The 15,708-nt window shown below is 30.0% G+C and overlaps 1 protein-coding gene across 2 annotated transcripts in view; it reads left to right on the top strand.

The window, feature by feature from the left end:
- Positions 1-15,708, top strand: part of LOC142332000 (transmembrane protein 53-like) — an 87,064-nt gene that overhangs the window by 30,950 nt on the left and 40,406 nt on the right. Inside the window, exon 2 of one of the 2 annotated variants that reach the window (XM_075378054.1) lies at positions 11,552-11,782. The exons of the other annotated variant lie outside the window; for it this stretch is intronic. Coding sequence (XP_075234169.1) covers positions 11,675-11,782 — 108 coding nt within the window. The 5' untranslated portion in view covers positions 11,552-11,674. The remainder of the gene's footprint in view (positions 1-11,551; positions 11,783-15,708) is intronic. 2 annotated transcript variants of the gene reach the window in all.

The following is a 15,708-nucleotide window of genomic DNA, read 5'->3' on the forward strand; positions in this document are numbered from 1 at the left end:
ACATAATTTAATCGCCTCTATTTTTTACTATATAATTAATTGTACGTTTTGTGATGCTACTGTGATCAAGGATTTCTTTGATTTATCCAGGTAAATGCTGGGACAGTTAATTTTTTTTATTCTTGGAGTAACATATCTGCCTGTCCCTGTCGTGATCTATGTCTATACTACAGGGTGACTTTTTAGTCCTGTTACCAGATTGTTAATGTCTGGTAATTTTTTTCTAAGAAAGGGAAATTTTGTTTTGTGACACGGAAGTTGGTAGCGCTACTCAACCGGTATAGATACGTCAGTGTGAGTTAATCTTCTGGAAATTTCTGTCGCTTGAACTCATTCACGAGCAAGAAATTTCATCATAATTATGCGTTGCGCAGTGGAGGGGTGAACTTGTTGCTCCCGGCATCGTGAGCGTTACTGACGAATTAGTTGGGAGTGTGGAATGGCCGACTCTGCCCATTCCTCTAATGACCCCGCCCAAGCATACTAGAAGCGCGGGTCCAGTCCTACCAAATGTAGACGCTCAGGAACAAAAAATCCCGTTTATATTTGATTTACCCTCATAAGTTGTGAAGTTAACATCAGTTTGTTTAGTGTTGAACGTCGCCGCTAGTATAGCCACACTCGCGCGAATTAAATAAATGAAAAAAAAAATTATATTTAAATAAAACGATAAATTAAATCGTGTAAGCCGTACGTTAGAAGCAACCTACAACTGGAAACTCCTACGACTGTGTTGTCAGCTTTTTCAGTGTTTCTTTAATCCTTTTTGTTTATTCTAATTTAATTTTATTTTACTTTTCAATGAAATTTTTACTTCGGTTTAATCTGTCTTTTTGTAAATATACATACTGGTTTAAAACGTGTTATAACGGCGATCCCGAAATAAATTTTCAGTTAAACATATACTAATCAAATCTAGCAAGTGCTGCTATCTTTAAACGATTGATTTTTTTCTATGTGAAATCGTCATTCCGCGCACAAATGCGGAAGGCGACTGAAAAATTTTTAACGGGAAAGATTGGGTTGCGATTCATAACTTTTAAAGAACATTGAAAAACAAAAATTTTGATGTTAAAAAACTTTGGACTTCGGCAAGCCTAACCGAATTGGTAGATTATTTAATATTTTTCCCATGTAGTTTCAGAAATGGCTTATATTAAACCTCAAGTAGATGTAGAATACTGAAAAATAAATAGTTGTAGTTTTGAAGTAGTAGCATTCCCTAAATTCAACTTTTTTAATGTTGCACTGTTGATAGTAAATTAGTTGTATTTAAAAGGATTAACTTCGGAAACTAGCTGTGAAAAATGTTAAATTGCTTAAATTTTGAGGCCTAACATTCTTTTTACTGAAGATGTTTGTTTTTCGATACCCTTTAAAATTATTTATTACAGCCGTATCTTTTCTTTTTAATATCTTTGAGTTGTCCCGTCCTTCTTATTGGTACTTGGGAGTGTGGTGATCTCATCCCAAAAAATTACAGGATAAGGTGTTTCAGTTTTTTATGTTTATCTGTTGAAAAATTTTTAAAGTTTACCATATTTTGTTAACACAATGTGTATTATCTGTTTCTTTCACACACTCACTCACCCGCGCGCTCTCTCTCTCTTTCTATATATATTTATATATATATTATGAAGTAAACATTTAGACCAGCTAATGAAATAAGTTTTTTTTTTGTCATATTTTACCATTTCAAATAGTGACTTGACCTTTGGATTTTTTTTTGTATTTGTTATACTTTCCCGTTAATTATCATATTAAAAAGCAGAAAATATTGTCACGGGATCAAAACATGATGCGTGCATCCCTTCATATATTTTTACATTCTTTAAATCCAAATATTAAAGTGCCAGCGTTTTGTGTATGTAATGAGGTCATTTTTATCTTAAACCGATAACGATTTTTTTATTTATTTGAATTCTCATTTTTACAATTTTTTTTTGTTTAAATTATTTTCCAACATAATTTTCATGCTGTATCCAAGCATTTTCGGAACGGGATTGAGCTTATCGATCCGCTCTTCTAACGCCTTTTTCTTAAGAACTTAAAAACTAAAATTTTAAGAAGTTAAAGAACAAATCTTAAGAACGGAGAAACTTAAGAAATTCTGATACTGCTCGTTAGTAATTTTTTTGGATGTCATCAATAATTTATGTGAATTTTCCTCTTGATTTTTTTTTTTAATTTTATGAAAAGATGAAAGTCAAGCGGATTTGGGTATGAGCTGTACAGATTATAGTCAAATACTTTCCGCGGAAACTAATTTAACGGTTCCGCTGTCTCGTAGAGTAGAAATAACCGTTAGCAAGCTTACAGTAATTTTTTTAAGTGTGTTGCATCGTAAATTAAAACTTGTTAATTTAAATAAAACAAATAATCTCTTAAACCCGGTAAAAAGTTTGAAACATATATAATTCGCTATCTCTTTTTGATTATATCGATTCAGATATAGACTATTGAACGAAGAAAAAATTAGGTTAAATTTTGTTGAAGATTTTCTTTTATTTTAGAGTGCATCTGTATGTGTGTCAAGTGGTAGATTGTAATAGCTTTTCGATTAGGATTATGAAGGAAAACGATTAACGAAGTGGTTTTATCGAGCCTGTTTCGTCGAATCGAATATACTTTGTCATTTTAACCAGCCGAATCCATTGAAATTTAAATCTATTTTATTTAAAAATTTTTATTACAAAATTTATCATATAAAATAGATTTATTTCAAAACTTAAAATTTTATTGCGGTATCTCGCAAAAGTAATTTCATGAAAAATTTAGGCGAGATAAATCTTATGTCAATATTCTGTACTACCTGGTTTATATTAATAGTATACAGGAATAATATAATTTTCTTAATGTTGTAATATCAAATATTTACCGATGATAGTTTTTGTTAAATTTTACTTGTATTATATTTTTGAATCGGTCGGACTATAAAATCTTAATTTAATGAGATTTCCATTCTCACCTTCTATTTTACCGGACTATGAAATTTTGTTCAGCAAATATTCTTTGTGATGAAAAATAATTTTTAATTTATTCTTAAAAAAAAAAAAAACAATTTAAAGTCATATATTTTTTAAAAATGTTGTTTGTTTCTCGTTAGCAGCGCATAAGAAAAAATGATAAATAGAGGAACATGTAGTAATTTGTCTACCGATGACTGGATATGGAATTGGTCTTTTGAACTTTTAATTTACGGTACTATGTTAGAGTTTGTACAAGAGGTCAATTCGATTAGCTGCATTTTAAATAGCATTTCCAACGGTTTCTCTGTATAATATGAACATTTTTATGCTGCACTCATTATAGTATACTTTTATAACTGTTTTTGATTTTAATAAACCATCTTTTAAAAGTATAATTAGTTGTGGATGAGTGTGAACGCGTTATATCGATTAATAATACATTACTTGTTTGTAATGAAAAAACAAGTGTTTGTGTGTGTGGATGCACCTAAAAGAAATCGGCTTCTTCTAAGCATTTAATATAAGCTGCTGTTATAAATGTAGGTACTTTTTAGAACACTCGTTGAACTGATTGGGCAACCCGTATCTAGGAGCTTTTTTCGATTTCATGTTCTATGCGATTTGTTTTATTTCTTCCTATCAAAATCCAGTATTTTTATTTGTATTTCGAAATCGCAAGTTAATATAAACTTACAATTTTATATAAAAATCGCCTTTCTCATCCGTGGAATCCTTGGATGTATCGGTTGTTAAAATATTAGTCTGGTAATAGATTCCTCTCATTGTATATTAAAACCGGTAGTCGTCATAAGCTAAGTTAAAAGTGGGATTTACGTAATCGATCGTGACGACGTTAGTAGGGTAATGCGTTGCCTTATATAATATTTAAAATCTGATGATTCACGGATTTTAAAAGAGCTGTTTGTATAAATTTGTAATTTTAAGTTGATATTTTGGAATGTTCAAGATGATTTTTGTATTAAAAATTATTAGGTTCAACGCATTAGACGTGTTTGCTAAAAAGGGATATAAAATATAAACGAAAATGTTAAAACAAGGCTACAGCTTAAGAAACCAAGTAATTTACTTTTTTTCAGATAAATTTTTTTAAAAGAATTGAAAAAGATTTTTTAGTAATTTTTTTCTTATCGCATTTATGTTATGTTACATTTTATTGAATTAAATATTTCCAAATTTATTTTTAAATAAGCACAGATATTAATTCAACAGTATTTTGTGATTTTTTTTTTTGATTGTATACATTTTTGTTTAAGTTTTGTTATTAAATTTTTCACTTTCAATTTTCGATATTAATTTAATCAATTTTGTGTTTTCATGCGGTCGGCACAATACTTTGGATTATAAGAAGGGCTTTATTATATTTCTGTTGTCATTTTTTAATAAATTATATATAGAACCGTTAAAAAAGTTATCCACCGGTTTTATTAAAATGGCATTAATTAAAAAAATTGATGAATTTTCTGTATCTCCATTTAGTCTTCTGTATTGTTATTTATCTTGTATTAACGTCTTTATGTATTTACAATAATATTATTACGAATGTATATATTTTTAATTATTAATATGGACTTCGATCGTATTTATTTTTTATTTTATTTAATTAATTCTCTATTTTATATCGCTGTGGTTTTATCGCGTTTCCCTCGATCAATCCAAGCAAATGAAAGCGGTGTTTTCTTTTATGCATGGAGTATTATAAATCCATTTATGAAGTGATCTGTTTAACGCGTTGTTAACTTCCAGTAAGAATAAAAGATTTATTTATGATATTTTACCAGTTTGTGTACTTGGCAATTTCTGGCAGTCTTTCTTTTTTTTTTTTTAATTAAGATTTTTAGCAGAAATTTTTTAATCGACTTCCTGGAATCATTAAGCTTTAAAAAATTCAAATCGACTTAAAAAAATTTTATACAATACATCTCATATCATTAGAATCAAGTTTAGAGTGTAAGTTGTGATTTAATTAATTGACTGATAGAATAAATTGAGTTTTTCAGACATTATAAATTGTGTGTAATAATGAAAAACTCTGTTAAGATGCTCTAAAATAGTTATTAAAACAAGAGATAAATATTAAAAATTAAAATAACGCGACTGCCAAAAAAAAAAACATTATTCTTTAATGTATTATTAATTAAATCTTTTATAATGATTTAGATTTAAAAAAAAAATAAATAAATATATAAAGGGTAATTAAAGAGCATGCGGGTGACAATTTTGTATATAGTACTTGTATGTAGTATAATATTTTTTTTTAAATTTTTTAAATTTATTTCAAAATTACATATATAAATATGTTTATATATACGCATATTTATATTGCCTCTGACACTTTCGGTAACGTAAGGATTCCAATGCGGGGTCATATATCTAAATCAGTTCGGCGTTCAGCTGCTACAGAGTAACATTACACTACTACTGCTTCATACAATCTAAATACATTACACCCCTTTCTGAGTAGTCGTGTAAATAAGGTCCATTTCTGAGCGCATCACTGAATTTTTGTTCTAGTTTGGTTCCATCACGATTTTGTATTATACTAGCAAATACACCATTTAAATTTTGAAAATCAGAATATGGATTGTAAAGGTGTAACAACATTTCCAAATAACCGTGGTCTCTTAGATCGAAAGTGTACCTGATGCGTGCAAAAGTTAGGTCTTCAACAAATACGCCGTTTGAATTTTGGAAACTGGATGATTGCTTGCAGAGATATTATAAGAGCATCCTATTGCACCCCAGGGGCACTCCGTTTGTTACAGGTTGATGATTGGCATAGCCCATTTCCATCAGGGAATTTTTCACCTCAAAACACATTCCTACGGTTCCTCAACTCCACTATTCACCTGATTCGGGTCCTTTTTCTGAAATTGAAACATGTCTTAAAAGGACTTCATTTTGGAACTCTGGAGAACATTCAAAAGACTGTGATCGACCAGTTAAAAACCCTACCAGTTGAAGCCTTCCAGCGCTGCTACCAGGAGTGGGAACAACGACTCCGCCAGTCTATAGCTGCCCAAGAGAATTACTTTGAAGGGGATAACATTATTGTTTGAAAAAAATAAAAACTTTGGCAAGTAAAAAGTCAGTTTCATTACTTTTCTCACACATCTCGTACATTCATACACCTTAAATATATTACACCCCTTTTTGGGAAGTCGTGTAAAAAATATGGTAATGAAATAAATATTACAGTACGGTAATTATAATTACTCAAAAAAAATTACTAATTTGATTGTTCAATCGTTAAAAATGAACATATTTTCTTTCTTTTTCCTGTTTTGCCTCCGGGAATTACCGTTCAGATATTACTTCAGAGGATGATTGAGGATATGTATAAGTGTAAATGAAGTGTAGTCTTGTATACTCTCAGTTCGACCGTTCCTGAGATTTGTGGTTAATCGAAACCCAACCGCCAAAGATCACCGGTATCCACGATCTAGTATTCAAATCCGTTTAAAAGTAACTGCCTTTACTAGAATTTGAACGCTGGAATTCTCGACTTCCAAATCAGCTGATTTGTGAAAATGAACGCTAACAGATTTTTATGCATCTAAACTGAAAGAACATCTAGTAACATGTAATTTATCTAAGATTAATAGAATATTAAACTTTAATTCTAATTACTAAATTTAATTACTTTTTTCCATAAAAAAAACCCTTTTATAAAATTTTTACGTGCTGACATACAGTAATTTTTTCTTCTTAGTTTTTTAAAAGTTTTATTTGAATTATTCTTGTTTATAAGAAGATGTTTGTTACTTACGAAGGTTATATTTTAAAAGTACTGACAAAAACATTATTTTCTACTTATAAACTCTTTTGATTTTTCATTTCTTAATTTTGTAACAGTTCTTTGTAAGACAAGTAAACTTCCTTTGAATTCAGTGCCAGTGTTTGGAATTTCTGTTTTGTCATTTTTTCATAATTTTTTTTTAAGTATCATTATTGACAGTTTCGAATTTATTTATTTATTACCGGTAAATAATAAGTTTTTTTATTTTGTTCGATACATAATAATAAATTATATAGATCGGATTAGAAATGATAGACATATCGATCAAGGGAAAATGTAGTAAAATCTTGATAAAAACAGCATCTCAAAATATATATTCAATTATAAAATTATAAAAAAAAACTATTTAAACCGTATTAATTGTTTAAAATATTCACTTATGGAGTAATGTTAAAGGTACATTCTTGTAGAAACTAAATAGAAAAAACTTTTACTACAAAATAATTCATAATTCAGATGGTTTTAATGAAAATACTTATGCAAATATTTATTTACACGTTGAATGGAAATGGAGAAAATTCAGATTTTGAAAAAATTGTTTAATTGTATTATTTAAAAATTCATCTGTACTAAAAGAAAAGCTTTTAATTGTATTTCAATTAAATTGGTAGGAAAATTTTTAAAGGTTGATAATTTATTAAAAACGGCAACGGTAGCATAATTCTTTTTCTCATAAACTGAAGTATTGTGTGAGTTACATGAAAACAATTTTAAAGAGGTAAATATTGTTATTTTTTGAGAATAAATGTTAATTTTTTTTTAGCAAAAATGGCGCATTCAGAAATATAAATACGAGTACGAGTATAAGTTAAACATTCTTAATTTAATAAATATTAGTCTACATAATTGATATTTATGAACGTTGAACAACGATATGATCGCCCGCTTTTGTATTCTTACAAATTATGACTTTTTGAGAGAGCCCCAAGACATGATGCGTTCTTCACATGAGAATATGTAATCAAAATAACGTCAAGTTTAGGATTCTTTTAAACAGTAAGCAAAACAGTACAGCAGTTTTGTAACATTGAAAAACTTTGTTTTGTTTAATACCTAGTTTTAATCTGCCGCATTTTGAAATGTTTTGTTTTTAAAAATTTTGAAATTCTTATATTTGTGTTTTATTTCTATGGATTTTATTCATACAGTTTTGCACAGATTCTCTACAAGTTTTGTTTAAAACTTGTAGTGTTTATTACTCATTTAAAAAAATTGCCTCGAACGAAAAATGTGTTTTTCGACCCCGATTTTTTGTCTTTTACTGTAGATTTCTTAAGAAGTAATTAAAATATAGTTCTGAGACCTACTTTTTTTCAGTTTTTCAGGTCATATTTCATATAGTACTGCTAAATGAACCGCTAATTTCGGTCTCTAGAATTAGAGTCTGGCTTAGTTTTACCAAAGGCACAGAAATCAAGAAGCATCATTCATCAGCCGACACTTGCTTACATTTCCGAACTTCCGAACGGCGTTTCATAATGTTCTTAGGAGTTACAAAAATTTAGAAAGTATTTCACTTACCTAAATGAAAGTTGTAAGAGGTGATGTAGGGACTCAACAGTTTTTCTTAAAATCTATAAATGTTCAATACGTGTGCTCCTCTGGTGACACGGTACACATTAACACGAAAGTCTAGGTCTTTTCAAACTCGTTCTAACATGTCATTTTCGATAGAGTTGATCGCATTAATTATGCGATCCTTTAGCTCAGCGATATCGTGCGGCATTGGTGGGATAAACACCTTATCTTTCACGTAACCCCAGAGAAACGGGCAGGACAACCATCTTGCCGGAAAATGAAGTCGTTGAGTAGCTGAGGCATACGCCATAATTGTAACATATCCAGGTATATCAATCATGCCGGTTACTGTCGTTTCCACAAAAAAGAACACTGCCTCACGAGAGATCGCACAAAAAACGTTTACTTTCGGAGAATCCCGAATGTGTTCCGCATAAGCGAGTGGGTTTTCAGTTCCCCAAACTCATGCGTTATGACGGTTTACTTCGCCGCTAATATGGAAAGTAGCTTCATCGTTGAACATTATCTTGTTTAGAAAATCTTCATCTAGCAACGTCTTTTCCTGTAACTGTAAACAAAAATCGAGCATACGTATTTTATCTCCATCAGAAAGACGCTGGATTAATTGAAGACTGTCCAATTTGCGTAATAAACATTTACGGAGAACTCTCCACACTGTTGTTTTCGGAATTCCTAATTCTCTGCCTGCAGCCGCAATCGATTTTGACGGACTGCGAATGAAACTTGCACGCACACGTTCGACATTGACTTCTGAGGTTGATAAACGACCGGTTGATTTTCGCTTGCACAAACAACCGGTTTCACTGAATTGTTTATACCGTGCACGAATTGAATTGTCACTTGGTGATTCCTTATGAAATTTCAACCGAAACGCACGTTGCACAGAAATTATTGACTTTGACAAGTGAAATTCTAACACACAAAACGACTTCTCGCTTCCCGTGGCAGCCATTTTCTCTACTGTCGACGTCTAGAGAGCAAGTGGTTTACTAACTGCCTAGTATATGTGGAAAAAACTATTTGAAGTACTCTTTCGTACAGTACTTATTTTATTCTTATGAGTAAAATAGTTTTTTGTTAATGAATTTTCGAAACTCCGAAGAACATTATGAAACGCCCTGTATTTATGTGAATCTTCTTCATTTTGACCAGTAGAACACGCCCTAAAAGTTTGTTACATTCTTTGTGAACCGCTCTGTGTATACCGAATGAGTTGTTAGTCAGTTTCCCTGATTAGTAATAAAACTACTTAACAAAAATATTTTTGTAATTACGTGATTAATATTTTTCAAAAAAAGTGTCCAAGTATCATTCGTTGGGCCATTATGCATTTGTGTCGGCATTTAACGGCTGAATTAAGTCATATTTTTCTGTAAAGTTTTGTCCTGATTTATTAAAATTAACTTAGTTTTCAATCGACAGCTCGATTCGTTTCAGATCGTTTGGATTTGTAGAAAATATTATGTCTTTGAAAATTCCCATAACGGAAAAATAGCGTCATCAAATCGCATGAACATTTGAATGTTCTTCGGCAGCCTATCTGTTGAGGAAAATTTGATCCGAGGCAATCTCTAACTTGAAGAACATACAGGGAAGTTGCTCCGTCTTATTACCAAATATAAGGATGGCTAATATCAAAACACATAATTTTTTTTCACAGTTTGTGAATAGCAACACGTCATAACCTCATCTGTCAAAGAAATAAGGTCTCTTTTTTATGTGATCCCGTAACAAAAAGGAACTCGAAATGCGCTAAGCTACTTCGTAATTATAGAAGGATTTTCATCGGACCGATAAACACAATTATGACTGTTTGCAAAGCCGTTTGATTTGAAACATGTCACTCAGGTAGAAAAGTGAAGTCCGCTTCCCGATGAGTAATAAATTCCTCACAAAATTTCACCTTTCACTTAAAACCGTATTTCTGAAGTAATCTTGGCCGATAACACGTAAAGTTTCATTTCCTTTAGAATCTTTGGTAAAGTTCTTCTAAATATTTCTAATATAACAAAAGCCTTACCGGTTGACGTTTGAGGACTCTACTAATATTTCTGCAATAAGTTGTTTTTTTCTAAAGTGCAATTGCAGAAGTTCTTGTCCTATCTGCTCATTGAACATTTTTAACTTTTATATTTTTAAGTTTTACTTTAACGTAATGCGTGTTTTGAAAGGTTGGTAATTAAGAATCGGGAAATCTCATGTAGAATTCTTTTGGATGGCAGTAGTATCCTTATAAAATTTTCACCCGCATTGAATTATTTTTGTTTCGTGTTCTTAAAGTGCTACAAAACCGACTGAACAATATTTGAATAGTATTTATATCAACTAATTTCTGTAGTCTCAAAACCAAAGTTTTCCCACCTGTAAAAGACTTATTTTTAGGCAGGGAAAGGATGATATTTAGCTCAACTTCCCTGTGTTAAAACGTCATAACCTAATGATTGCAGGTGACCTGATGCGAGTCGTAAATCACTTCCGAGACAAGATAGGCTTTCTCAAAAATAACAAACATCCCTTTCCTGGTTTTCTAGGAAATAGAACAAATAAATCTTTTATTCTGATCGATAATAGTAATACGTTATGTAGATCCTATGGTAAACGAGAAGTGAATTGTTCTTCCCGTTTCAGTGCGCAAAGTATACTATTGCGTATCGATGATTCAGACCGCTGAAAATGCGGGTAATATTTAGCCTTACGCGTGACACCGCTGCAGGGGTTATATAATAATCTGTATATAGGGGATTGACTATTCGGTGAACGACATTATAACTCTGATCGGTAACTTTTGTTCCTCAGATATTTTACGACTATCATACCGTAGTGTAAAGTAACAAATTAACGTACCTCTTTTTATAGCGAAACAATACACTGATAAAACTCAGTAGGAGGGAATTTATCGGTATGCTTACTAAAACAGTTTGCCACATGTCATTTTGTGTAGGCTTGATGACTCAAAAATGTGATTCAACAATTTCAATTATAAGAAAATTTCTTATTTCGACACAGATTCAGATAAAACTGTTTACTGTATGGAGAGAGATATTTACTTTTTTTCTAATTCTTTGCAAATTGCCGATCGTGTTTGTTGTGTTTCTACGGATAGATTATTTTTTTAAATAAAGTTTAGTGATTTAATAGTTAATCCTTTTTTTTACAATCTCATTTTTATTGTTATATTGATGTATTTTTCTTAATTAAACAATGGATCGATTATTATTGTTTTCAGGTGGTTTAGATAGTGACTGTGGACTGTGGACATACGTGTAGTGTAACTGATAAATTATTGACATTTGACATTGAATATATTGCTTGACAAATAGTGTGTTGCTTGTCAATAATTAAATCAAGAATGACATTATTCCGAACTGTGTCTACATTCTCCATCATTCCTAGGCTTATGAACACTACTGCTTGTTCTACCGCTACCATTCATCACCGTAAATTACAACCTTTACTGGTACTATTTAATTTCTTTTATTATTCTTTGTTGATTTATTAAAAGTATACTTTTTGTAGATAATTATTGATAGTTCAGTAAGATGAAATTTTATTTTTATATTTCGTTTTAAAATGAAAGTCCGCACTGATTCGGTCGGACCGCTTCTCGAATTTTAAAGCGGTTGCTAGAAATAGATTTTTATCATCTTATTAAATGATAGTAGAAAGGAAAAAAATTTTTTTCCTTTAGATCTACTAAAAGTTTTTAATGATTACTATTTTCTAATTGTACAGATTCTTTAACGCGTTTTTGCAGTTTATCCTGCAGCATACTTTGTAACGGCACTTTATTTTATGTAAATATGTATCTCTGCCGAACAGATATCATTTTTTTTTTTAAATATTTGAGGTTTGTTCAAAAAGTGTCCGACCGTATATTTTTGCTCAAAAAAAAAAATATCTGTTGTTAATAGTAAGGTACATGCTTAAGCTTTCAAACTTATGGTGCGGGATGGCTGTAAAATTCTTGCATCTAATATAAGTTATTAAATGAACATGCGATTAAGTTAATTTGCTGAATACCTTATCTCGAGATTTCAGGCGGCCTTTGAATTTTTTTATACTTGGATTAACTGAATATGTTATTTAAAGGATCACGATTTCAAGAACCGAGGATTTTATTAAAAGATTGATGATACAGCTGAGTATAATTCTAAAAACAGGATTCAATGATTTGTTTTTAATAATGAAAAAACAGTGGGGGGAGAAAAAACACTATTTCACAGAAATACTACTCGATTAGGATCTGCTGCCTAATTTGCAAAAGATGGCATTGTCACAACGGGAGTTAAATACTCTGTAATTTTTATTAACAAATCTCTATTAATGCGTAACTAGGAAATTTTAATAGAAATTATTGTCGTTACAGATGAAATGAATTTTGAATCGTCAGCAAAATGTTTGAAGAGAATCCTAATTTAATTTACGAAAGACTGTTACACAGCGAGAAAGCGGTAGTTTCGATGTAGTATTTGATTTTACACCATCGTAGGCCCGTATTTATTTGAAGATCACAACATCGTCATTGTAGTTATAGCTGTGTTACATTATTGAAATGCTTCTTACTTTTTTAGAACCACAGTTCTGTCGTAAAATTGGGTATTGTACGGTACAGTTTCAACAGAATGGAATCGGTGTTGCTATAGTGTCGTGTTAAAGAAAATATTAAAACGTGTTATCACAGTTCGATGTGGAAGTATTCTACGGGCTGTTCACGTTAGATTACTTTCTGTGGGGGCTATCTGAAGAGTAAATATTTTGCCCGTAAAAGCTTAGAAATATGAATGAATCAAAACAGAAGATAAGAAACTAGTTGTTTTAACTTTACGAGTCTTAAAAATGTGGCAGTGTATGAAGAATAATAATGGACATTTTCAGGAATTCATTTTTTTTTTTTAAATAAACTTTCAAGTATTTTCTTTCACTTAGTAGTAGAAGTTTTACTTTACTTAAAAAAAAAATGTTAGTTATGTACGGAACACACCACGTTTAACATGAAGACTAAAAAAAATTAATTAGAAATTTGATCGATTGAAGTTAGAAAGAGGTTTTAAGGGACAATAGAAAAATTTGCGGTTGAATTTTGTATATAGGAGATAATGCATCATTTAATTTCAGATATAATTAATTTAACAATATAAATAAACGTTGAAATTGTAAAGAGAAATAAAAGACGATATAAAAAGATAATAGAGGATGTAGAATGTAAATTAATGGTGTATGTTACTTTGAGATTTGCATGAAATCTCTCGACCGATTGAAGAGAGAGAACAACATTACATGGGAATTAATTATTTATCTTTTACTTTTAAAGAGCACACAGTTAAAGTATGCACTAAAATTACAATTTTAATACGATAATAAGGGACGGTTCCGACGACTTTCATAATCTACAGGATTTGAAGAAAATTAATTTAAATACATTTAATTCCTGCGGACCGATGCGACATTCATATTTTGTAAAAGCATCTTTAAAAAAAAAATATCATGAAACTAATAAAGTTGGGCCACTACGACAAGTAATTTATACCGCGGCATTCTTTTTTCACGAAAATAATTTTGTTTTACAATAAAAAAATTTATTTCTAGCTACTGCTTTACGATTTGGTTGGTGAACTCATTTTGAATAACAGACTAAAACTTATTACTGAATCGTTAAGATTGCAAATTGTCTTAGAAAAAATACAGCTTTTAAGTAACATTTATTTCTATCATCGTTTCACGATGATCATTTAAATGTACGTTTCTGTTTGATGCTTTGTATTATGCCTTGCATTTTGCTTGTTCACTAATTTGTTTTTTTTTTCTAAACTAACATCGCTTTAATTTTAATATATATCTTAAATTAGTTGAATCTGCGTTCAGGTTCTTAGCCGATTAGTGATTCAATCTAAACGAAAAAAAAATTATAACGCTTTAAATTTCCAACAGTAAAAAACAAAAACGAGAGACTTTGATATTTAATTGTAATTTCACTTATTAATTAGATGAAATTTGTTAATTCCTGGGAAGATATCTTAAGGTAAAAATAAATTCTAACCTCAGGTTTTTGTAACGGATTACAACATTTATTGCCGATTCATGTTAAAAGTGAGTTACAGTGATCTTACTGCAGAGTGAAGCTTGAAAAAAAACATCGTAACTTTGTAAAGTGATTCAAGGCATAAAAATAAGTAAATGTGTTCTTATAAACCCCGCCAGAAGACGCCTTGTTCTTTTGTTTGTCTGTTTTTTCATTTTTCTTAATAGAACTTCGTATTTAGACCATATTAAAATATTCTATTAAAATTTATTACTCGTATTTAATGTAACATTCTTTACAAAAAAGTAATTTCTTCTTTTGTCAACGTTTCAAAACTTGTTTTAACGTATCTTCGAATTCAAAATACGGAAGAAATTATTATATTTAATTTTAGACATATGCGCTACGTAAAACTTAGATTAGATGCGTAGATGATATTTTTGTAATATTTAATAAAGAAATAAATTAGGAACGCATAACAATTTTTAAACAAATAAAAAACGATTCCATAAAAATTTAACTTCCACTAAAGAAGTTGAAAATAATATTACAAATTTTCTTGACGTAGATATTAAAAAGGAAGGTTAATATTAGGCGTATACAGAAAATCAATTTTATTTTAACATATAGCAGTTGAAAAAGAAAACAATAAACACATCATTAGTAATAAAAACAAATAATTAATATACGAATATAGAATTGGAAAAAACAAATGTTCTCTTATATAGTTAATGAAAATAGAAATTTTTCTACCCATCACATATAATAATAATATATTTCATTTCTTTAAAAAACATCTCGCCAACTTTTATAAAATAGCTCCTAAAACTAATAACAAGAACTTAAGAGATTAATTAATAATGAATCGGACAAGAAAGACAGTTACGATAAATCAGGTGGTAATAAGGATTGTAATAAATTCTGTGTGGGTATGTCAAATAGAACCTTTAAAAAAAGATTTAAGAAACACCTAAAAGCATTTGAGTATAATAAACAAAAATCAAACTATGCAGATCGCATAAAGTACAACAAACATGGATTTTTAAATTTACAGAAGATAAAAGTATTAGAAAAAGTAATAATAATTTAAAAATACAGTCTCTAAAAAAAACGTATTATAAAAAACAACGATACTAGTGTTATAAATGAGCGAGTAAAATTTGAATATGATGAATGGATTCAACAATTAGTCGGATTCGTATAATTATAAATTCATCCCATAGATAGTGTGTATTCAAATTACCGTTTAACATACTGACTAAGGATCCTTTTTTTCTGAATACAAACCGATGAAGCGCTGTGCGCTGCACTAATGTGAATTTTACAACGAATAAGCAGAAAGTAATATTTTCATTTTATTTATT

This window comes from Lycorma delicatula, chromosome 11 (genome assembly GCF_047948215.1).
Source record: "Lycorma delicatula isolate Av1 chromosome 11, ASM4794821v1, whole genome shotgun sequence".
In the NCBI taxonomy this organism is placed as follows: Eukaryota; Metazoa; Arthropoda; class Insecta; order Hemiptera; family Fulgoridae; genus Lycorma; species Lycorma delicatula.